At 40.2% G+C, this 23610-nt stretch overlaps 1 protein-coding gene across 6 annotated transcripts in view; it reads right to left on the reverse strand.

Moving 5' to 3' along the window:
* The window catches only part of glra3 (glycine receptor, alpha 3), a 136342-nt gene that overhangs the window by 44603 nt on the left and 68129 nt on the right, over positions 1 to 23610 (reverse strand). For all 6 annotated transcript variants that reach the window (XM_057844066.1, XM_057844065.1, XM_057844063.1 and 3 more), the window contains 2 exons: positions 20793 to 20860; positions 3693 to 3916 (listed from right to left, as the gene is read on the reverse strand). In XM_057844066.1, coding sequence (XP_057700049.1) covers positions 3693 to 3916; positions 20793 to 20860 — 292 coding nt within the window. The remainder of the gene's footprint in view (positions 1 to 3692; positions 3917 to 20792; positions 20861 to 23610) is intronic.

Below are 23610 nucleotides of genomic sequence, written 5' to 3' on the forward strand. Positions count from 1 at the left end.
AACAGTGTTAAAATATGAACTCAAAATGATGTGTTGCTTCTATATTTGCACCACACATACATTAAAAACAGCACCATGGATACTTTCAGCATTAAGAGTTTAAATTGTTAGGAATTGGAAGACACAGTCCCAAACTACAATGAGCTGTTCTTCTTGGTCTTGTTGTCTCACAAAGAATATAATAACAGGACATATACATATAATTACATGACTTTAGAGTAGGGCTGCAACTAAGAATTATTTTTATAATCGGTTGATCGGATGATTATTCAAACGATTAATCGGATAGATGTCACTTTTTTCAAATACCTTCACAATTTAACTCGAAGTTGTTTTAGGCATGTTGTAATTAACAATGAAGAGAAAATTGATGACTATTTCTTTCAAAAATAATATTTTATTACAGCTTCCTAATCGAACTGTAGTCTACTACTGTACTGTTTTGAGTAGATAAAACTTGTTTAAGTTTTTAATGAAGGTTCCGAGTATCAAACAAAAAGAATTTCTCAGTACACAAATCAATCCTGTTCATTCAAAGAAAAAAAGTTCTTGTGGGCAAAGCGCTGATGTATATTGTGTCAATGACTCATTTTCTTTAAATAAACTAAACAACAAAAATTCAAATAAGGAGAAGGGAGAATGTAATGAATCAGTTTTCTTTATCAAACAGTTGTTCACAAATACAATCCAAATCCAATTTCAAAGCACACTCTCTTGTATGACAATTTACAGTTTGAATGGGATTTTGTGTTGAAAGCTTTATGTGTGTGGTTTCTTTATAAAAAGAAATGAGAAAATTTTGATATCTAACAATAACTCAAGTGCTATGTAATATGCTTCTCCAAAACATAACACTAATGGACACGTAAGGCACTGATTAGCATATTTGCTAACTAGCTTAGCGCTCCCTGCTAAGTAGAAACGTCTCATCAACAAAGAATACAAATAATACAATTGGCTTCAACACACAAGACAATGTAGCTCTCGACACTTTGTAATACCATATTGGCCCGAATATAAGACGGTGTTTTTTGCATTGAAATAAGACTGAAAAAGAGGGGTCGTCTTATATTTGCGGTCTAAACATTATACCCATTCACGACGCTAGATGGCGCCAGATATCATTGATCATCTGTCATGACAGATCTCAGCTACTCTCAAGTTTAACCAGTTTGCATTATTTTATTGCAGTGTTTTTCCTTATTCAGATTTGTTTCAAGTAAGGGTGTAACGGTACATGTATTTGTATTGAACCATTTCGGTTCGGGGTGCTCGGTTCGGAACGGAGGCGTACCGAACGAGTTTCGGACGTAATGTAAAGTGCTGTCAAATTTAGCACGTTAACGGGTGGTAATTCATTTTTTGAATTAATCACGTTAAAATATTTAACGCATTTAACGCAAGCGTGGAATGCCCGCTCATGCATCCCATAAGCCCACCGTTAATTACGCCCCACGGACGGCTCGCTAAGGGCGTAACATAAAACGAGCCACACACACAAGTTGCAAGTGGACAGAAATTAATTCACATAAGTCGAACTCGCAATGAACAAAATATACAAAATGCGGAAGGAGCTGGCTTCAGCGTAAGCCCAGGCCAAAACAACAAACAAAATTAAACTACACTTAAACCCCACCCGCTAAGTAAACCCTGATCGTAAAAAGGAAATAAAAAAAAGACAGCCACTACCCTGATTCTACACTAAACAAAACGGGTTGAACGAAAACGGCAGTTTACCTCTACTGCTGCGGTTCTCTTATTTACCGTGGTGAATAAAAACGATCCAATGACGAATGAACACAAAATCCCTCACTTAAAAAGCGGGAGTGTAACAAACATAGCGATCAAATGCGCAGGTGAATGAATGGCGAGCAAACAGGTGGCGAGGAGGTACGCGGCACGTATGCTGTCAAATGCTCAAACTCTCAGTGTTGACTGTAAAATGACGAGCGGTCAGATGACTATTGTTAACGCTGCCTTTATTTGGTTAACAAGACTCAGGCACAATACAAGACACACGCAGGGATGCGAGCTCAAACAACGGCCTAATAGTACTACCTTGTATTGGCTTAGCTGCCGTAAAGCAAGTGTCGTTATTGCCGCAAATGTAAACAAAAGGGCTGCACAATGGATACATGACAGATAGCGGATAGTTTCTGAAGTTGGCACCCTTCCTCGGGTGGCCCATCAGCGGCAGTGACATCGTCTGCCCGTCCGGTGTAAATCAGAGTACGTCACGTTGGGAGGGGAGGCAGCCAGCTGGCGGACGCGACAATCAGCTGACTGACAGTCTCAAAAAAGATAACAATTAAACGGCCAGGCTGTTGCACCACTCAGAAGTGCAGTAAGCAGCGTGGGTAACGGTTAAATGTAACATGGAAAAAACAGAAAAGCGGTTGGCCCACTGGGTGGGGAATACAAATTAAAGATGTGATTAACTCAATTAAAAATTTTAATCATTTGACAGCCTTTACCAAACCCTTACTTTTCGAGGCTGTGGTCATAAAGTTAATATGAAAAATTTGAAACTGTTCAGTGTTGCAACTGTTCAATTTTGCACATCAGATATTTTTTTAAAGAAAAAGTCTTAGCCAATGTTATTTATTTTTATTTTGTTTTTCAAAATATCTACATTTCAGAATATTGTATTTTCTATTTTTGAGCAGAATTCTAGCTTTGTATATGCTAATGTTCCTCTTGTTGAAAGCACAAAAGTGTGTAATAAACTAGCACATTTATATTTTGCATTTTGTTTTCTTACTGTACCGAAAATGTACCTAACCGTGACCTCAAAACCGAGGTACGTACCGAACCAAGATTTTTGTGTACCGTTACACCCCTAGTTTCAAGACTACAGTTACAGTTAGACTTCACTTTGATGGTTAATGCAGTTATTGCAATTTTGTTGTTTTATCACAACATATTGGTTTATTTACATTTCAAAAACCAGTAGCCATTCATTTACGAATGTGATTGCACTTTAGTTTACATATTTAAATGTTCAGATATTAAGATTTGAATGAGGCAAAATAACATGCTTTTTCTCTCAAATATATTGTTATAATCATTTGTTTCGGATGTACTGTAATTATTTTCTGTATAAAAATTAATTTGGTGTTCAAAAAGTCTTTTTTCAAACTTGAGTCTTGAGAAAGAGGGGGTCGTCTTATAATCATGGCCGTCTTATATTCGGGCCAACACGGTATTATTGATTCAGCAACCCAACCTGAGTGTAGCAGTGAACTCGCTCTCTCTTTTGTTCTAACCACTGAAGCGTGCGCACAGTCGCACGTTGCACACAAACAAGGACCAAAACGGGACTGCTCATAGCTGCTGGCAAAAATTGATTATCAAATTTGTCGGCAACTAATTTATTGATTTTATTTGATTTAATCAATGAGTTGTTGCAGCCTTACTTTTCACCATTCAGTTGAATGAATAAGAGTCTCCAAAAATTTACCAAGGATGTATAATGGGAATTAACCTGCTGTTGTATTTTGAGAGAAAAAAGAAAGTGCACTACCTCTACAATTGCAAATGTACACATTTAGGTAATATTCCTTTTATTTGACGTTTCAATTTTTTAATGTTTAGGGGTATTTTAAGTTTACACATTTGATGAAGACTTTAGAACTAAAAGGGTGTTCAGTGACTGCTGCAGCTGCATGCACACAGCAATTCCTGGAACTCACCGTATAGAATATAAAACATTTCCATTCTTAAAAATCCGTAGCAATTTATTGTCTGTTGTAACTTCATGGAAGTGTGCGCCCTTCTCATTGGCAAAAAACAGATCTGGCTTCCAAATGGAATCTAACATAGATGGGTCCAAGTCCAAAGAGTCGTCTGGATATTCTGCATAGGCAAGCCTAGGATCATTCCACTGCTGACGAAGAAAGATGTTCACACGATAGTCCTAAATACAGAAAAAACAATATGGGTTAGCAAATAGCAAAATGTGTCAACTCACAACAAAAAATATCCAATATCTGACTTGCATCATTGTCTTCACAACAAAAAATATCCAATATCATACTTGCATCATTGTCTTCATGTGAATTTACCTTTAAACACATACAAAACATTTTTCCAACAAATTAACCTGGTGCTCGTTTGGACGAGAGGGGGTGGATGTCGCGAAATGTATGTTAGGTGATTATGTGTGCTGCCTGACACACGAAAATAAAGTGTGTTGATGCCCAATCCAGTCTCTATATTCAGTGTAACTGACAACAGTCGGACACACAATCAACAGAAAAAAAGTAAGAAGATCTCCGCCCAAGCTCAACTGTGCAGCCGAATCATTTGCAGCATTTCTCTCGTCACGGCTGTGGTACAAGGGGCAACTTGTTTACAGGTAAAATATAGTGAGTCACCAATGGCGTCAGTTTGGTTTCAACAAGCAGACAAGGTGAACGGGGGTCAGGGCTACATTTCTCACGAATATGAACCTACTTTACTCATTTGCTCCCAAAAACGTATGAATACGTTCTATTTTTGTTTCAGTGTCCCAAAGACGTATTTATACGTCTTTTACTTTTTTTTTAACAAGAGATATCTCTAGGTTCCGATTCAAGTTAGCTTCAAAGCACAAAGCTGAAAACCCATTTTAAAGCAATAAAACTTGCCACTGGAGGGCAGTAGCGCATTTGGTAAGACCCCCAACCAGATTCAACGGAACAAATGGCCGGCCGCATGGCCAGGCCGTCGGCGGAAGACGACCGAATGGACGTCCAGGATGCCAGGTGGCGGACGACCAAGCAGAACAACCGGGAGGATGCCCGGGATGTCAGGTGCTGGACAACCGAGCAGAACGACCGGGACCACCAGTGCAGCGGACGATGCCATTGCCGATCTTTATGAGACAGGCGGCGACGAGGGACAAGCTTATCCCGGCCGTAGCAGCCAAAACGGCGTCATCTCTCAGTTAGTTATGTGTAAATAAATTGTTACTTTGCTATCAAAAGCTCTATTTGTCATGTTGTTTATGTTATTTTGTAAAAGGAAAACTTTATTCAGATGTTTGGGATGTAACTGAAGCAAAAAATAGCTGTGTTAAAGTCAAAGTGATGTATGAAATGTATGCGTTTGCAAAAAGCTCAATTTGTTTTTTCATCAGAAATTGGAGAATTGCTCAAACTATGCTCTTTTCTATCGCTGATTTCTAAAGAATGGAAAAAGATATCAACCAACTTTTTTTTTTCCGGCTGAAAGAAGAGAGTCTAATCTTTCTTTTGGTGGGTTCCATGTTTATATAGCAATAGAACAGAATTTTCTGTGGGCCTTGCAAAATCAGTCAAAATCCAGTAAAACGGCCAGGAGGGAAGGAGGTTGCACCAATTAAGGTGAATCCCAGGTAAAAATTGCTGGGAGTGAATAAGTTAATTGGTAGGTCTTTTGACCATCATCAGGTCCAACTGATCATTTAGATCAGAGGTGCCCAAGTCCAGTCCTCGAGAGCCCCCATCCAGCTTGTTTTCCATTTCTCCCTCCTCCAACACACCTGACTCCAATAATCAAGATCATTATAAGGCTCCTGCAGAGCTTGCTGATGAGCTGATCATTTGATTCAGGTGTGTTCAAGGAGGGAAACATGGAAAACAAGCTGGATAGGGGCTCTCGAGGACTGGACTTGGGCACTCCTGATTTAGATCAACGCAAAAATAAATATAAATGTAAATAAATACATTAAATAAAACTGAAAAAAATAGTCAGAGAATAATAAAAATTTATAAAAATGGAGCCTTCTTTCAGGTAAAACACGACTGCTTTTGTCCACAAGAATCACTAATGTGCATCAGTGGGTTGAGCAATTATGAAAAAAAATCTAAATCAGGATTCATTCAAATGTTTTACCTCGGTTATGATTAATGTATGATTATCTGAAAAAAAATCTCTGCATAAAGTAGGCTACAAATAAAAATATTTTAAAATAAATAATAATAATAATAATCATATAAATCTATATACAGTGGTATGAAAAAGTATCTGAACCTTTTGGAATTTCTCACATTTCTACATAAAATCACAGTCGAAGTCACATAGATGAAAAAAAAGTGTCTGCTTTAACTAAAACCACCCAAACATTTATAGGTTTTCATATTTTGATGAGGATAGTATGCAAACAATGACAGAAAGGGGAAAATAGGTAAGTGAACCATCACATTTAATATTTTGTGCTCCCCCCTCAGCTACAACTTCAACTAGATGCTTCCTGTAGCTACAGATCAGTCTGGCACATCGATCAGGACTAATCTTGGCCCATTCTTCTCTACAAAACTGCTGTAGTTCAGTCGGATTCCTGGGATGTCTGGCATGAAACGCTGTCTTTAGGTCATGCCACAACATCACATTGGGGCACAAAGTCTGGACTTTGAACTGGACACTCCAGAACGTGTATTTTGTTCTTCTGAAACCATTCTGAAGTTGATTTAGTTCTGTGTTTTGGATCATTGTCTTGTTGCAGCATCCATCCTCTTTTTTTTAGCTTCAACTGTCTGACAGCCTCAGGTTTTCATGCAAAACATCCTGATAAACATTTGAATTCATTCTTCCATTAATGATTGCAAGTTATCTACCTTGAGGTAGCAAAACAGCCCCAAATAATGATGCTCCATCCACCATGCTTCATGGTGGGGATGAGGTGTTAATGTTGGTGAGCTGTTTTTCCCCAACACTTGACGTTGTGTGTTACTCCCAAACAATTCAACTTTGGTTTCATCAGTCCACAAAATATTTTGCCAAAACTTCTGTGGAGTGTCCAAATGCCTTTTTGCTCATATTATACAAGCAACAATGTTTTTTTTTAGACAGCAGTAGCTTCCTCTGTTGAGTCGTACTCCACAGATCTACTGGATTTACTTTGTATTAGTCTTTTTCCTCTTTCGCAAAGGTAAGCAGCAGCCTGACAAAGCCATGATATTTCACATCCGAGTATGTAGCTCTTAAAATGTTTTTTTTTTTTTTAATTATATATAAACCGAGTGGTATCGGTATGGTATCGGTATCAACCGATACAGCACATCCAGGCAACACTAGTTAACAGTACAAAACACATAGGACACTTCTCTCTAAGCAGCTTTTCTACTCGAGTTTTGCAGGTTAGCAAGTTCACAAAGTTTAATGTTATGCTAACCCTGATGTAGGTTGGACTTTCAGGAGCGAAATTAGTGGTGTCTTTCCCACCTCCACAACAATTATATCTTTATACATTACTTACAGTGGCGGCTGCTGGCCGAAAAAAACTAACACCCTTCCTCTTTAAAGGGTTGCGGAGGAGGCGGCATGATGTCAACATGTTTTTCTGTCAGGGATGTGTGCGTAGGTGTATGTGTTGCGGTGGGAGGTCAAGTAAGTCCTCAGCCAAGTGAGGAAAAAAAAGTGGACCGGCACATTTATAAAGTGAAAAGGGGTAAATGTAAGTCTGAACATTATGAAAATAATTCACTTAACTCATTTGCTCATTTATACGTCTATTACATTTTTGTCCAAAAGAGACATCTCTGGGTTGTGATTTAATTTAGCTTCAAAGCACAAAGCTGAAAATCCATTTTAAAGCAATACAACTGGCCACTGGAGGGCAGTAGCGCATTTGGTAAGACCCGCAACCCTATTCAACGGCAAAGAATGGCCAAGCCGCAAAGCCGGGGCGCCGGCGGAAGACGACCGAATGGATGCCAAGCGGTGGACGACCGAGCTGAACAACCGGTAGGACACCCGGGATGCCAGGCGCTGGATGACCGAGCAGAAGGATCGGGACCACTAGATGCCGTTGAGTCCGTGCTGCTCGCGAACAGAGCCCGCAGAAACTAAAGAAAATTCATCTTTTTGAAACAAATTTGGCAATGAGGGAAAAGTTTAACCGGCTGTCGCGGCTACGATAGCGTCATCTTGAAGTTAGTTATGTGGAAATAAATTGTACGATCAAAAGCTCTATTTGTTTTGTTGTTTCTGTTATTTTGTAAAAGGAAAACATTATTCAGATGTTTGGGATGGAACTAAAGCAAAAAATAGCTGTGTTAAAGTCCAAGTTATGTTTGAAATGTATGCTTTCACAAAAAGCTCAATTTCTCCGTTTTTTTTAATCAGAAAGTGGAAAATTGCTCAAACTAAGCTATTTTCTAATGCCGATTTCTAAAGAATGGAAAAAGATATGAACTTACTTTTTTTCTGCTGAAAGAAGAGAGTCTAATCTTTCTTTTGGTGGGTTCCATGTTTATATAGCAATAGAACAGAATTTTCTGTGGGCCTTGCAAAATCAGTCAAAATCCAGTAAAACGGCCGGGAGCGAAGGGCCTTGCTCCGGTGAAAATGGTTGGGAGTGAATGAGTTAATAATGGTAGGGTCAATTCTATCCTTACAACATATGTGAAGACGATCTAAATGACCTATTTAACTGAACTAATAATGCAAATAAGTTGTTGGGCCAATTTGAGCATCCTGAAAAGTTGGTAGTGTTTTGTCTCTATCGTCCCTATGCAAACCTACACTCTTGCAAGTCCCAATGTGCAGCCCCAGCTTGACGTGTGACAAGAACTTGAGTAAGAACGTTGAATGGCGATTACGGTAGCGTTGGAATTCGGGGTCACTTCTATGGTCGTGCTCGTTTCAACTGCCGCCAATCGAATGCCGCTTACACACGCTCTCGCGTCTGTGTCATCAACAATAATCACATCACATGACGTACAGTAGTTAGGGCTTCGCTAGCCCTTCCTTGGCTCAGACAGTTGCTGGTAAGCCTGGTAAGCACCAGTTTTCATCTCCCGGAGCTAGTGCCTAGTTTGTGCACCCATTTTTTGAACGTACCGTATTAAACTTCTGTTCAGCAGTAACTCAGTAACTAAGTGGCATCACTTCTCTCCTGCATTACTTCCTAAAATGTATTTTGGAGGATGCTGTTCGATTGAGATATGATTCAGTTAAACAATGCTTATCTAAGCAAGTCTATTAAATATAAATCTACGTACATACTAGCAGCACAAGGGATTTAAACAATTGGATTCTAATGATTCTCACATGCCATTTCCATTTATCGAACTGCACTTCTCTAATTAAAAATTCAGTACTCTCTGTAACTTAATTGAGCGAATTTCTCTTGATGCATTTGATGTGAGCATTATTCCTTCACAATGTAAAAGCTACTTAACTATCAGTAATACAATGTAATCAGTGTCTAACAAGATGTGATCTTTGATGACACAACTCGAACAAACACTAATGATATTCAATGTGGCTTTAAAGAGTCCGATTTTAGAGAGTTGGGGGAGAGAGAGAGTAAAACTGGGAGATGGTGAAGAGATTCAATGTATTCTGTATGTATTTTCAGAGAATTAGTCTGAAGAGCTTGGAGAGTGGCAGCTAGTCAATAGAGGGCATCATACCATCATCTGAGTCAATTTCAAAAGGTGAACAAAAAAAACCTAAACATTATAATGACATATAATGAAACTACAAGTAGTCCCCGGGTTAGGACGTACTCGACTTCTGCAATTTCGACCTACTATGCCGGAGTCTTGTCCGCCATTTCGTCTACAGTGTTTTTTTTTTTGTTTTTTTTTTTTAGTTGCATAAACAGTACCTTATTGTACCTCACAGTATCTTATTTTTTACTTTGTTCTGTCCTCACTAAACGTGAAGTTGTTCAGTTATACAGACATCAAACAATTGTGCTTTTTGAAGCCTTTTAATTCCTTCACTTTTGACAATTTGTAAAGCTGTAACACACATATGTATAATTATGTTCAGAGCAACACAAATTTTAACAATAAAACACTTGACACAAAACAATTGGTGTTCAAACGTCCATCAAGTGTGACCAATATGTAAATTTAGTAGATTAAATGAGCCTAATTTGCCTAACAAAAGTTTGTTATGAATTCTAACGTATTTACAAATTTCATAGCAAATCGCTCACATGTAACGCCACAAACTGTAGCTGTAAACTTCATTACAAATACATACACAAACATATATTAGCTGAAACAACTTACAGACTTATCTGGACCAAACCAAAGCGTATTGGACCCATATTGATCCATGTCAGAAGAGAGTCTGCGTCTCAGTCGGGTTTAATTTCGATTTAGACGGAAATTCGGGTTACATCGCCAGCCTAGGAACAGAACTCATCTGTAACCCGGGGACTACCTGTATTTCAAAATACATTTAGAGCAGAAGTGTAAAAGTTACGGGCTGCGGGCCAGAAACGGCCCACCAAGAGGTCTAATTCGGCCCATGCGGTTGTTTTTCTGACAGGCAGGCTGTAGATCTTTCATACTGTACATACAGAATCAAATGAAGTGGCTTATCAATGCAATTATAGACAATTCGAATGCTAAGCCCCAGTAGCAATTAGAACATGTCAGTAATCAGATTTCTGTATTGGTTTTTCAGGCACAATCTGGTTTTCATGCTATGGACGCTCACACTGAATGCAAATTTGAAGCCGTGATGAATAAAATCAATGCAGTCCGCACTTATAGATACATACAATGTTAGCCATGTGCCTATTGTTCAAAGAAAATGTAGACAAAAATGATCGCGATGTCCAAGCACCCTGAGCTTTCCAACACTGAGTACAGTGAGCAAGCCAAGTGTATATGTTTGCGTCCCTCAACTCACAGTTATAAGACAGAAATAAATTTCAGTACTACATGCTAGAACGTCACCAAACATTCTTCAGGTTACTTTATTTCTACAGCCCATGTTGCTCGATTCCAATTAAGGCTACATTAAATATCACATATTCTTCCTTTGTGAATGCTTTATCAGATTGTAACACTAGCTCAGTGGTTCTTAACCTTGCTAAAGTACCGGACACTGCCGGTCTTCCAGAGTGTGACTGTTTAGCAACATAAACATGTCATCTGTACAGCAATTTCAACTTAAACCCGAGTGAAATATTAATGAGCAGGACAGCATTGATGTTGTTTCACAAAACAAGCAGAAAAATGAAGAACAGAAAAGACGAGATGGGACAAAAGTGGGACAAAAGTGGGACAAAACTGGTTTACGTGGGACGACTGCTAAAGGAGAGGGAGAGTGTTTGTTTTCAAGAACTCATGATCTTCATGTTAAATAATTGTTTAACAAAACCTATTCCAATTTTAATCTGAAGATTGCTAGGATCCAGACCTTTTTGTGCTTTACCGATACTTAGGATATGCAGTGAAACACAGCAGTTTGATCATTTTTGCAGAACTCCCGTGTATCACAGAACACGAAAACTTGTGCAGTTTGCCTTAACCGAGACATAGCCACACTCAGAGGTAGAGAGTGCGCCTTACCGAATTGTAACGAAGTCACCAATAAGTACCATGGTTGTCACGTAAAAGCGCTGTCTAGATTGATGATTGTCCTGCTGGTCAGCTATAAGAGCAGCTACAGAGCTGTCCAAAGACTTGTGTTGTTAGGAGTGACCACTTGGTGAGAGAATTGCTCTGATATCTAATCAAGCTTCCCTGCATCCCTGTTTTGTTTGGTAAACAGTTTAGGTAAGGTACTTGTGCCGAGTGGCTCTCAAATGGGGGTATATTTTAAAACTGGCTGAAATTGTGAACTTAATAGTTGAATTCATTTTTTTTCCCCGTGGAGCATGGCTCCTGACTAACATTTTTTAATAGGAGCACAGTGGCCCCTAACTTAACATTTTAGGGGTACAAGCAGAAGATTCAGAGGCGCACACTGAAAATCGACATGCAAAGTTTTCCTCTAATTTTCCCTGTTTCATCAACCAGTATAGAAAGTATTAGAAATTCATGTCACATGGGATATTTTTTTTTAGCGAGACCCAGCTGTAACATGGATGCGGAGTGTCCCATTCATGACAAAAAATAAATATCGCGGAAAACACAGACAAGGCTGAAAAAGCAGTTTCTGCTCTTGCACCCCTTTTTAAAACAAACTGCTGTATTTGAAGCCAAAAGAACTGCTGTGTTTGATAGAAAAATATGTCTATATGCTGCCATAGCAGATTCATGATGCATTAAGCCCCGGAACTATTTTTAATTTGTCCGTTTTACCCTGGAAACCCCCGTTTACAGACGTCGCACAACCGCTTTTGTTTCAACCTAGCCATAAAAAGATGTAAGTAATTATATTTATTCAAAATGTCTGTCATTTTTAGCTTAGAATCATTAATCGATGTCTAATATTTTGTAAAAAAAAAAAAAAAAAGGCCCAAAAAATATCGCATACTTTAAACTTTTAAACAAATTACATCACAATAAAATCACATGGTGTTTGTAAATAAGTCATGGATAGCTACCACATAACTATCGGTTAATTGTATTATTTTCGTTACTGTCACATTTTCCCCAATATTTTAGATGATAAATAATCAATCGAAACAAAGAAAAAAAAAATGTCTAAAAGGGTAAATATATGGAAAAGAAAATCTCGACCACTCCTTCATGTCTGCGATTTCTGCATCGCAACCCTTGTTATATTACCATGTTTCAACAATGAAATTTCCCAAAAATCCAGCTGTGGCCATTCACAGCTGTTTCTTGACACTCGGTGATACATGCTACATGGAGTTTTTTGATCGAAACAAGTTAAGTATGTAATAATATCTCGTAGAAATCATGGCATCTTTAATTATGCTCTCTCATGCTCTCACCTACAGTTAGGGTTTTGCTGTTTAAAAAAAAAAATTAAATAAATGCCCTCCAAAAAAATGAAAGGCCCTCCTGTTCAAAAATTTTCTTCCCCCCCAAAATTGAGATTTTAAGCTTTCCAATGATGTATCACACGTGCATATCGGACAATTTTGAAATTTGGCCATATTGGGGGTCTCAGAGCAGAACTTCAAGTCACCTGAGTGTTTTCCGTCATACATATATGAAAAAGTTTTACAAAAAAGAAGAACCTAAAGATAGTCATGTGTTTAAGTCAGGGGTCGGGAACCTTTTTGACCGAGAGAGTCAAACTATGTGTATACTGTATATTCTATGTTCAGTTAGTTGCCAGCTTGTCTAATTCCGTTTTGTGAGCGCTGTTTCTTTTGCAAGTGCCTTTTAAATGCATCACACGGGAGGGAGAGCGTGGTCATAAACAAGCAGTCGCCGAGCTGCGATTGGAATAAATCTTGAGAAAAAGACAAAGAACATCTAACATCGTTACATGGGATGTTACAATTGTTGCGCAGTTGCACACTTACCATTTGGAAAATAACAAATAGAAACATGGTTTGGCCCTGCGTATATTTCATGGAAGCGGAAAGCACAACCAGAGACAACCAAGGGGGACATGTGCTTAACAGTGGCCGTGACAGGTGGAGCCTCTTCGGGCATCAGTTTCGTGAGTCTCGCTTTTCTGGAAGTGGCGACAATTTGACAGTCCAAAAGGTCAAGAAAATGAAAGCGTTCGCGCCTGTGTGACTTTGGGTATCACGCAGTTCCGTTTTGTGGTTTAATCTCACCCTCTGCATTTTTCATACACTTAACTTCGCTCGGCATCGAGTCGGGAGGGGCCCGTCAACCACTAGCCAAGCAGCGAGCGCTTCACACATCGTCCAACTACAGTCTTTTTTTCTGTTGTATTTTCCCCTGGCAATTCCAGCTCGTTACATTACCACCAACTAGTGGATTTAACCATGAAGGAGTTGGTCAGCAACAAAAGGAGCCAAAAAACAAACCCACAATATTACTGGTCGCGAGTAGATGAAAAAAATACTGTAATTTTAGTTGCAAAATGTGACCGTTTGGTCACAGTCTAGAGCCCTGCCTTGGGGAATTTAGACTTCAAGGGGAAGTTCAGAATTTTTTACCTTAGGCTTAATTTTTGAGTTAGCGGGGGTTTAACTAGTGGAATGAGTTTTTTTTCAAAAAATCCCGTGCAATTTGTAGTTATTTGTTAGTTGCAGGGCTCTGGAGTGGCTAAGCGAGCACAAGTCAATGGTGCTTGCTAGCCCTTGATGCCCTCCGTAAGTCAAAGTATGTACTAAATATTATTTATTTTTAAATCAGTTGCAATATTTATATGTTCCTCTGATAACATACCGTAATTTCCCGAATATAAGGCGCACCCGTGTATAATGCGCACCCCAAATTTACTTGTAAAATCTAGGGAAAATTATTTTACCCGTTTAGGACGCGCACCCTCATTTTAGAAGAAAACAGAGCTTGTGTACAGATACAGAGATGTCATTTTACTGACTGGTGAAACACAGCACAAGCATAGTACATTGGTAGTTCAAAACATTACCGTAAACTGACAATATTTACGGTAATAATATGATTTGACAACTTCTCCAACTTACCAGAATCTAGGAGAAAACAAAACAGATGTGACTTTTCTTTTAAAGGCTGCTGTATAACTTGCTCGTTTCCTCATGATGAATAAATGTTTCTTCCATGGATTGATACGGTAAAATGAAAGTGAGAACGTAAGTCGGAAATCCGTGAGAGCTCATAGCTGTCAACACGACAGTAACAAAAGGAACTATTGTTATTTGGGTTTGAGTTTCCCGAGGGACCAATATAGTTGACGGACACAGGAAGTGTGTTACATTACATTTGTTATGGTCCGAATTGCGGAGCTGCAATAAACGTCGACTCAAATGAGTTCAAGAAACTAAATTCTGTGCTTTATGAAGAGTGAAAAAAGCAGAATTTAACACAGACGAAATCATTCGGCCGATTAGAGTGAAGTATTACCGAAACAAAACGGTGACGTCACGTACCGTAATGGTCGGCAGCGGGTGAGCCGCATACGTTTCTTCAACACAACGTGGCCGTGTCAATGAAAAAAAATCGGTTTATATATATATATATGTAATACATATATATTTCTGTCTCCATCCATGTACCCGTTTATAATGCGCACCATGAGTTTACAAGTTGATTTTGGGGAAAAAAAGTGTGCGTTATATTCAGGAAATTATGGTATTTTAGTACAAGAAAACAATTGTGTTTTATTAGGGCCAACAAATCTTTATACCTATGATTTTAAAGAACATTTTCTAGTTAGTTGGAACATTTACACTGCATATTCAGTTCTGTTGGTACTGGGCTGGGGACTGGTATCGGTCCGTGGCGCATTTGCTACCGGGCCGCAGAGAAATAATAAATGACCGCAATCTGGCCTGTGACTCTTGACACGTCAATATGCCTGTCTACTCTACTGACTAATCTGAGTAGAGATTTGTGTACGTCGCCCTCTCGTGGTTGGCTGCCATTACAGGGGTGTTTGCACACTTATAGCAGCCCAGCATCACTCAATGTAAACAGTTGTGTTAGCTCAGCGCCACACCTTAGCAATGGCGGACGGGGTACTTTCGGTTATTTTGCTCGGCATCTAGCATCTATTTTTTTATGTCTGTGTGTGCTTGTCCTTGATAATGACATAATAATAATAATAAAAAACCCAAACCATAGACTTCATAATGATTGACAGGTCAGATTTGACCTTCAGTGCGCCATGCCTTCAAGTAGGTGGCCATCCCACAATCCACTTTAGTTACTCACAGTCGGTCACAGCGACACATACTGCGATCCAACACCGGATTTATGTTGAAAAAGTACGAAAGCTGTACCGCATACAAACAGAAAGGATTGTCTCAGGAGTGATTTGTATGAGGATTCAAAGTAATTAAAAAAATTTTTTTTTTTTTTTTGTACCATGCATGCATTTTGAAACATTGTGAAAAAAGTCAATGGGAGAAGTTAGCTGCTACAGCATTGGCATTATACTTCGCAATATTTACGTAAAATAAATGCTACCTCACATTTTTCTTTTTTTTTTTTTTGCTTTTAAACAAGAATCGAGAGTCTTTTATGTCCATATCTATAAACAAAAACAATAAACAAAAGCAACTGAAAGCATCATACCACGTTGTGAACAGTATTGCTAAAGCCAAGAAACCTTTCACGATTGGAGAAGAACTCATAATGCTTGCGACCAAGGATATTTGCCGTCAAATCTTAGGGAAGCCCGCTGTAAAAAAATGTTGCTTCAGCGCATGGTGAGTCCCATTTTTCCTGCACTTAATGTTCGTTTTTAGCCCAGTCGTAAGAGGAGTTCCAAAAAATCGATTATTACATGCATGGCGATTCGACACGTGACGATTCGATTACGATTCATAAAGGTTCAAAAACGATGATTTTCACTCATAACTTTATGACAGCCGCTCGTAGCGAAACGAAATTCAAAACACGTCTGCCGCCTGGACACCGTTAACAGATGCATGCACAACGTTATGATGGATGCTCCCAGTTACTGGGAGAGAGATTTACTCCTTTGATAAAGACTGGAAAATAAATTTATGTATGAGACAGGCAGGTACAGAAGTGCGACCGAAGTTATTTTTTAGAGCGAGAGGGGAAGAGAGATAGTTTGTTGCTCCTTGTCTTTCAGATGTCTAGCTGTAATTTTAGGGCATTTCAATTGAAAAATGTCCTGAGTGTGTTGCTAAGACCTGTGTGCGTCTATAAGAGGTGAGTACACGAACCCTCTTGGACTGTTTAGCCTTTATTGTTGTTGTTTTTGAGATGTCAATAGTTAGCGCTGAGCTAACTATTGACATCAACAACTAACTATTAAGCTAATTAGCTAATGTGTATTTCATATGCAGAACGTGCAAAACCATGAGTAAGTACAGCGGTAACACTACAAACATGCAAAATAGTACAGAAATCTGTTGTTGCGGGAGAGCGAGGGAGAGAACAAAGTGTGCGCGCTTTAATGAGTGTGTGTGTGGCGGTGTCAAGACTAGTTTTGATTTCCACTGGTCACTCCAAGAGGTAACACTGTGGAAACAAAGTATATTGGTTAAAAGAAGGCTTATTTCTAAAGACACTTTGTTTGTGTCCAGAAAATGTGGAATTCATTCCACCAGATTAAATTTTATTGTATTGTTGAGAGAAATAAGTACTCCCTTTAAAATGGTTAATGTTTTTGTACTTTCTTGTAAAAAATAAATAAAAAAGCAGCATAAGGGCAGCTTTTTGTTGTATGGGCATGTTTCCATCTTTCCTGTTGAATCATAAGCATATTTTACATAAATAATGGACATAAATTTGTTTGGCTACTTTATTAATCAGTACTGCACGATGCATCGATAATCGTGATAGTCGCGATAACCGTGATCATCGTCAATATCGCGATCATCGTTCAAACATCGAATCGTAGCACCCTGAATCGTAATCAATCGAATTGTGGGGTGCCTAAAATGGCACGCCCCTACCAGTCGTGTTTATATTTACTGTAATTTTCTGCCACACATTACCGGTCCGTGAAAAAAAGGCCCAAGACACACCAGTCCATGGTGGAAAAAAGGCTGGGGACAACGAATGATGAACGTGACCTTAAATCATCACTGACTAGACAGTCTGCAGAAACGATGAGCAACAAATCAACAATCCTGTACATGTATTTACTTGAACCGTTTTAAAAAAGACAAACCTGTGGCATTGTAATATCTCCCTTTGTGTTCTGACCACAAAGAGAGAATGGATTAAGAGGGATTGCGTGAGCAAATGAAAAGCAGTAAATCTGTTTAACATAGATAGCGTGTGCAGACCGCTGTACCAAACCTGTCTCTAAGCTCTCTGTGTGTGCATGTTTGCGTGTACATGTGTGCGTGTGTGACTTACACTAGATATTTAAAATTAACCTTGAATCTCTTGACCTCCCTCTATTTGTTTACACTTTCCGGGACAAAAATGTGCTTTACTAAAATCACCGATATAAAACGTACCCTCTCTTTTTGATTACTTATAGTAATATTGACAATGAATATCAGGTACATTATATGTAATCCCTAATAAAACTACAATGCCAGATTCGATTACATCTGGGAATGTATCTTGTGTGACAGTAAACCATATTTGAATGTGTTGGTAATGTGATGAGGTTATGTCACTGTTTACCAAGATGAATTGAGTAGTGGGTCGATCATTAGACAGATGGTGAGAGGAGAGAAAGTTCTTAATCCTAAAGTAACATATGGACCCTCTATATCACTCAGTGTTCCTCTCTCAATCGCTTTGAAGTATGAAATGTCCATCACAACCTCACTGTTTGACTTGACCATTTGCTTACTCTCATAGCCGGTTATCCTTTTATTGGCCATATGCCGCTCGCAAGTTTTCAAAGACTCAACAGATTATGGCTACAATATGAAACATAAACAAGACTCTTGTTCAGCACACCCTCACTACACAAGAGAAAATAATCAGTAGCCAATTTACTCACATTCAAACAATACACATACATATATAGAAACCAATTCTCTTCAAATCTCTTTACTTGACATGAGTTCAGGGTTCTTGCATCATTTTAAAAGTCAAATTTAATGCTTTTTAAGACTGTTAAAAATATGATTTTTTTAAACCTGTCCTGTTCAGCTGCTTGACACAGAGGATGGAGATCTGAGTGTCAGATTGATCTGAACAGTTTTAATGTATCACATGGGAGTATGACATACATCCATTGTGATCATTCAACGAACCTCATTTATTAGGAGAAACCAGCAAACAAGAAGGAGTTATGGGGGAACAAAAGAAAAGAGGGAGAGAGGAAGCAAACACAAGCACAAACAACAACAACAAACACATTATTCGCCTACTCTAACTATAAATATGTTGGAGCTATCGATAGCTAGTTGTATTTCCGGTTGACACCGAGTGGGCCTGCCTGATAACCAAGGAAAGGGGGGGGGGGGGGGGGGGGGGGCTGAGAGATAAGTGATTGGGAGGGGTGAAGTGTACCTAAATCAGTCATGTGGTATAAAAACCCAGTATTTGTGTGAATCCCTTGCGAGTGTGAATATGTTGGCATCCTATTCTATGCCGTCTCAACGCTAATCCTGACACAGAGGTTTCCTACTTGAGTGTGTCTAATTTCACCTAGTCATGCGTGGGTCCCATCTAACATATGATAGTCCCGCAGATGAGTAGAGATGCAAGCCAGCGCAGCCCATGCCTCCTCCCGAAGCCCAGCAAAGGGGCCATCATAACCACCTGGGGATCCAGGGTGGTCCCCTGGGCCACCCGCGCCCCCATCAACGGGCCTTCAGGGATGGGAAGAGGGGATGCACCACCAACCCCCACGGACCCCCCCACCCCCGTCCGCCCACCATGTCCACGAGCCGCAGCCCCCCCAACCAGCATGGCACATCGCGGGACCACCAACGGCCCACCAAGCCCAGGGCAGGGCCCCCGGCCGGAGCAGGCGACATTCAGCCGACCAACCGGCATACAGCCAGCGACTCGCGCAGGAGTGCAGGGCGGATACACAGGCAGAGAAGAGAGGGGACGGCGGAAGCAGGAGAATGCAGAGGAGCCGCCCCGGGACGACACGAGATTGGAGCCTCGACCTCCCCTCACTCCCGCCTCGGCAACCCAGGCAGAGGGGAGGCCACGCCCCGGGAGCCACGCCATAGAGAAAAAGTCTGGAACCCCCCTACCACCCTATTACTGTGGCTGCCAGGTCACCGACTGGCAGTCATTACCCAGCACCTTGATCGGATGGTGTGGGGAGGGTAGTTCCGTGTATGCATTAAAATAGGAGAGCTTGGCTAGGGGCACTGCATGGAAATTCTACCCAGCCGCCTGTCCCACCGCCCCTTGCTGGAGCTGCCCCGTGGAGTATGATGTGTGTGGTGCGTTAAAAGAGGTGCGGGAATGGCGGGCCTGCCGCGAGGAGGTAACCTTGATGTCACCCCCCATCAGGTCTATCACCCAACAGGTCCCATCCATCCCCACAACCTTGGTGTGTGCTGCATTAAAATCAAGGAGGAGAGGCCCAGGACTGTATGGCCCCGTCCCGACTTTCCGGCTTTTCAATCAACCGACCATGCAAAGGTTGCGCTAGACTTTTTCGTTGTCTGTCATTTTGACTAACAATGTCATAAAAATCCGGTCATAATCTATTTTTACCCGTCACTTACATTTTTAAAATGATAATAATGACATATTCAATAGTATTTAGTTTTCATTCATTTTTAATTAATATTCTGTCCGAACAAGCTTAACAAGAGGCAAACAGACAGCGGAGTGCAGACGTGCCATTAGCAAAGCGACGAGGGCAGGACGTGGGACTTGCGCGCGGAAGTAAACATACGAGGAGAGCGGAGTTTATTCAACATGGCTAGCGCGAGACAGACTGTTTTCAATGACTCTTGTCGATGTGTTTTAGCTCATTTAAAACTGAATTTACTGCGGATTGGAACATATTCTCGGCTCTCCCGTTCGCCATCCGTGTTCTTGTAGAGACGACTTTCGGTGTGCAAGAGTGACGTTGCTCGTGAAGAACACGTCACGCAAATAAACAAATCTGATTTGTCGATTGATTTTGTACCTACTCGAGAGGCCGTTAATGGGCTGGGTCCCAGACTTTTCTCTCAGTGTTTGAAAAATACAGGGAGAACAGTCTGGCCGTGCCAGGCAAACACTCAGTTGCCTTGACATTTTACTGAGTAACGCCAACGACGTCATGCATCAAGAGAGACAATAGCTAATTAATATGCTGACTCGCCACCCTGTGGTCTGGGGTTTGAATTGCAACCTGTCAAAACGACAGATGGATTTCAATTTTTTCCGTCACCGTTTTAAAAAACCGGTCAACGACGGAAAATATTCGGTTAACGCGACCCCTGCGACCACGTATATATTTTTGGGGTATGGGAGGAAATGGAAGTACCCTGAGGAAATCCACGCAAGCCTGGGGAGAATGTGCAAACTGCACATCCTTGATCCAAGAGCTGTGAGGCAACGTACTAGCCAATTATCCACCGTGCTGCAATAAACAGGGGTTCATTGTACCTTTTTACATGGTCATTATTATGTACATACCATTGTAGTTTCAGCAATGGATCCAAAGCTGTTGATGAAAATGTTACAGGAGACATTGACTGGTGGACCTGTGAAGTGAGAATTAGAGCAATTACAGAATAATGCAATATGATAGTATAATATATACAATTTTATTAACATTAACATAAATTTTGTATTGTTGTCAGGAATACATCCAATATCTAAGGCATCCTTTTTAGTATGTCTTTAATTCAGGGTTTCTACAGGCTTTTTAATGCCACTTTAAATCAATTTAATGCCCATTCCCAACTGCAGATAGTTTCACATGCACAAATCTGGGGATATGTCCAAATCACCAAAGTCTGCTGTCTTTTGTCCCAAAACATCTAACCTTGGCCGTTCCTCTGATTAAATCATTTTGGATCCTATCTAACCTTGTCACTCCTGGAGAGAACCACGTTTAACTCTCCGTTGCTCCGGACTTCTGACTACAAGTATTTTAAGGGACTGTGCAGTCATTTTGATGATTTGTTCCATGTAATATGAACATAAACACTGAAAACGTGCACATGCTCAGAAAAATTGATGTACTGTTGAGTTATAGTAAGATTATAGTAAGAAACTCTTTTTCTTCTCCTCAACCGGCAGGATTTTTTTAACGGGCCTAAACCGAGAACCTGGTGATGTCACCAAGAATCTGGCTTTCTGGCCTGCCTCTCTAACGATGAAAAAGTTTATGCACTGTCAGCGGCTATTTGGCGGAATATCAACTTCCTAATTTTCTTGGACATCATGTTACAGCCACCCACCCTCCAAATACAATAATTCCTTGGTTGTTCATATGCGTTATGTTATTTGGGCTTTGTCCAGTAACAAAGTGAGACATGCGGCCGGCCGCGAGCAGCAGAGGCTTACAGTGTTATTTTCGTCAACACTGACGATGACGAAAATATTTTGTCGGCGAACAAATTTTTCATGACGATGACGTAACCATGACGAGCTAAAAACGGGGCTTGGGAGACAAGAACATAAAGAGACGAACGCCAGTTTTCGTCTGATGAGACGAAAATGTGACATCGTTTCTGTCATTTGTTCATAATATGTGACATTTTCATAGTGTACTTGGAATACGTCAGCTTGCATAGTAGCAGTGTTTGGGTCGTGTCACTCATGTCACTCGCCTCTCCCTCACTCTCCTTACCGGAGTTTAGGATGTATCTCAAGCTAGGCTGCGCTCCATCTTGCTTGTTTGGAAACACGGTAAGATTTACAGTATTTTCTCTTGACAAGAAAGAATATGCAATGTTGCTTTTAATGTAGCATTACCATCTGACTACATGACTTTCTCCCATGACCTTTCTGCATCATTCAGATGGTCCCTGGCAAACTTCAGACGGGCCTTCACCTGTACTGGCTTCAACAGGGGATCCTTCTGAGCAATGCATGATTTTAAACCATTGCACCGTAGTTTTCTACTGACAGTAGCCTTTGAAACTGTGCATCCAGCTCTCTTCAGGTCATTGACCAGCTCCTGCTGTGTACTTCTAGGCTGAGCCCTCACTTTTCTTATCATATGTAACGCTCTATGAGGAAAGATTTTACATGGAGCCCCAGTCCGAGGTAGATTATCAGTCATGTTTAACCTTTTCCATTTTCTAACAATTGCTGGAACTGTTGATTTATTCTCACCAAGCTGTTTTACAATTGTCCCATAGTCTTTTTCAGCTCTTTGGAGCTCAACAATTTTTTCTTTGGTGCCTTTCGAAAGCTGTCTGGTCTTGCCCATGATAGCAGTTGGATTATGACTGACTGTGGGGTGCACAGGTGACGATAATGAGCTCAAACGGTTGGTGGTGGTTTGTTTATTCATGGGGTAAAGGTAGACTTTTATAAAGGTAGACTGACAACTCTTTGAGTGTCATAATTATTGCTGATTCTCAGGAGTACAAATACTTATGAACCCCAGTAAATTACAAATACATTATTGAAAAATCATACAATGCGAGTTCCGGAAATTTTTTTTAGTTTATGGCTTTATAAATCTATGATTAAAATTTCACACCTCAACTTGCAAAATCAAAAGGGGTGCAAATACTTCTGCTCCTCACTGTATGTGCTTATCTGTCTATGTTCACTCAAAATGCTTGGAAACCTTTACTTATATTTCGACTAAAAATTTTGAATTTTACAGGCAAAAACATTTTGAGTAACTGTGAACTAAAACTTGACGAAATATTCATGAGATTTCGTCGACTAAAACTAGACAAAGACGAAAACATTTTGAAATGAGTAAAATATGACTAATAAGTATTTTTCTCCAAAACACTAAGACAAAAATTAAATGTGCTGCCAAAAACAACACTGGCGGCCGACAGTAGATCTGCTAAAGTGTGAAACAATTCCGTCAAGGGCCCAAATTTCTAGCAGAGGTAACCGGGAGGTGAGTGGAAAATGCGGCCCTATAGACAACGTTGGCTTCACAGTCCGAGAAAACACATGGTGATTCCAGTCTAACTTCATCCGTCAGCCTAGCTATTACCACTGCAAACATTAAGGGGCTCAGAACTGATCCCTGATGCAGTCCCACCACCCTTTGCATTTATTCAAGGTTGGGACCGGATTACAGTTGACACTGGTATGTGCCCCTTTGGGGCTGCATTTACAAAAATGTTATGTCAAAGACTTCACAATGATATTGACGGGACACATTCCCCAGACACTGCGCACACGCCTTCAAGTAGGGGGCCGTCCCACACTCCGCTTCAGTGCAGTCGCAGTTATTCTCAAACACATGCAGCGATTCAACGCCGGATTGAGGTTGAAAAAGTACGAAAGCTGTCCCATCCATCCATCCATT

Source organism: Corythoichthys intestinalis, chromosome 8 (genome assembly GCF_030265065.1).
Source record: "Corythoichthys intestinalis isolate RoL2023-P3 chromosome 8, ASM3026506v1, whole genome shotgun sequence".
Lineage (NCBI taxonomy): Eukaryota > Metazoa > Chordata > Actinopteri > Syngnathiformes > Syngnathidae > Corythoichthys > Corythoichthys intestinalis.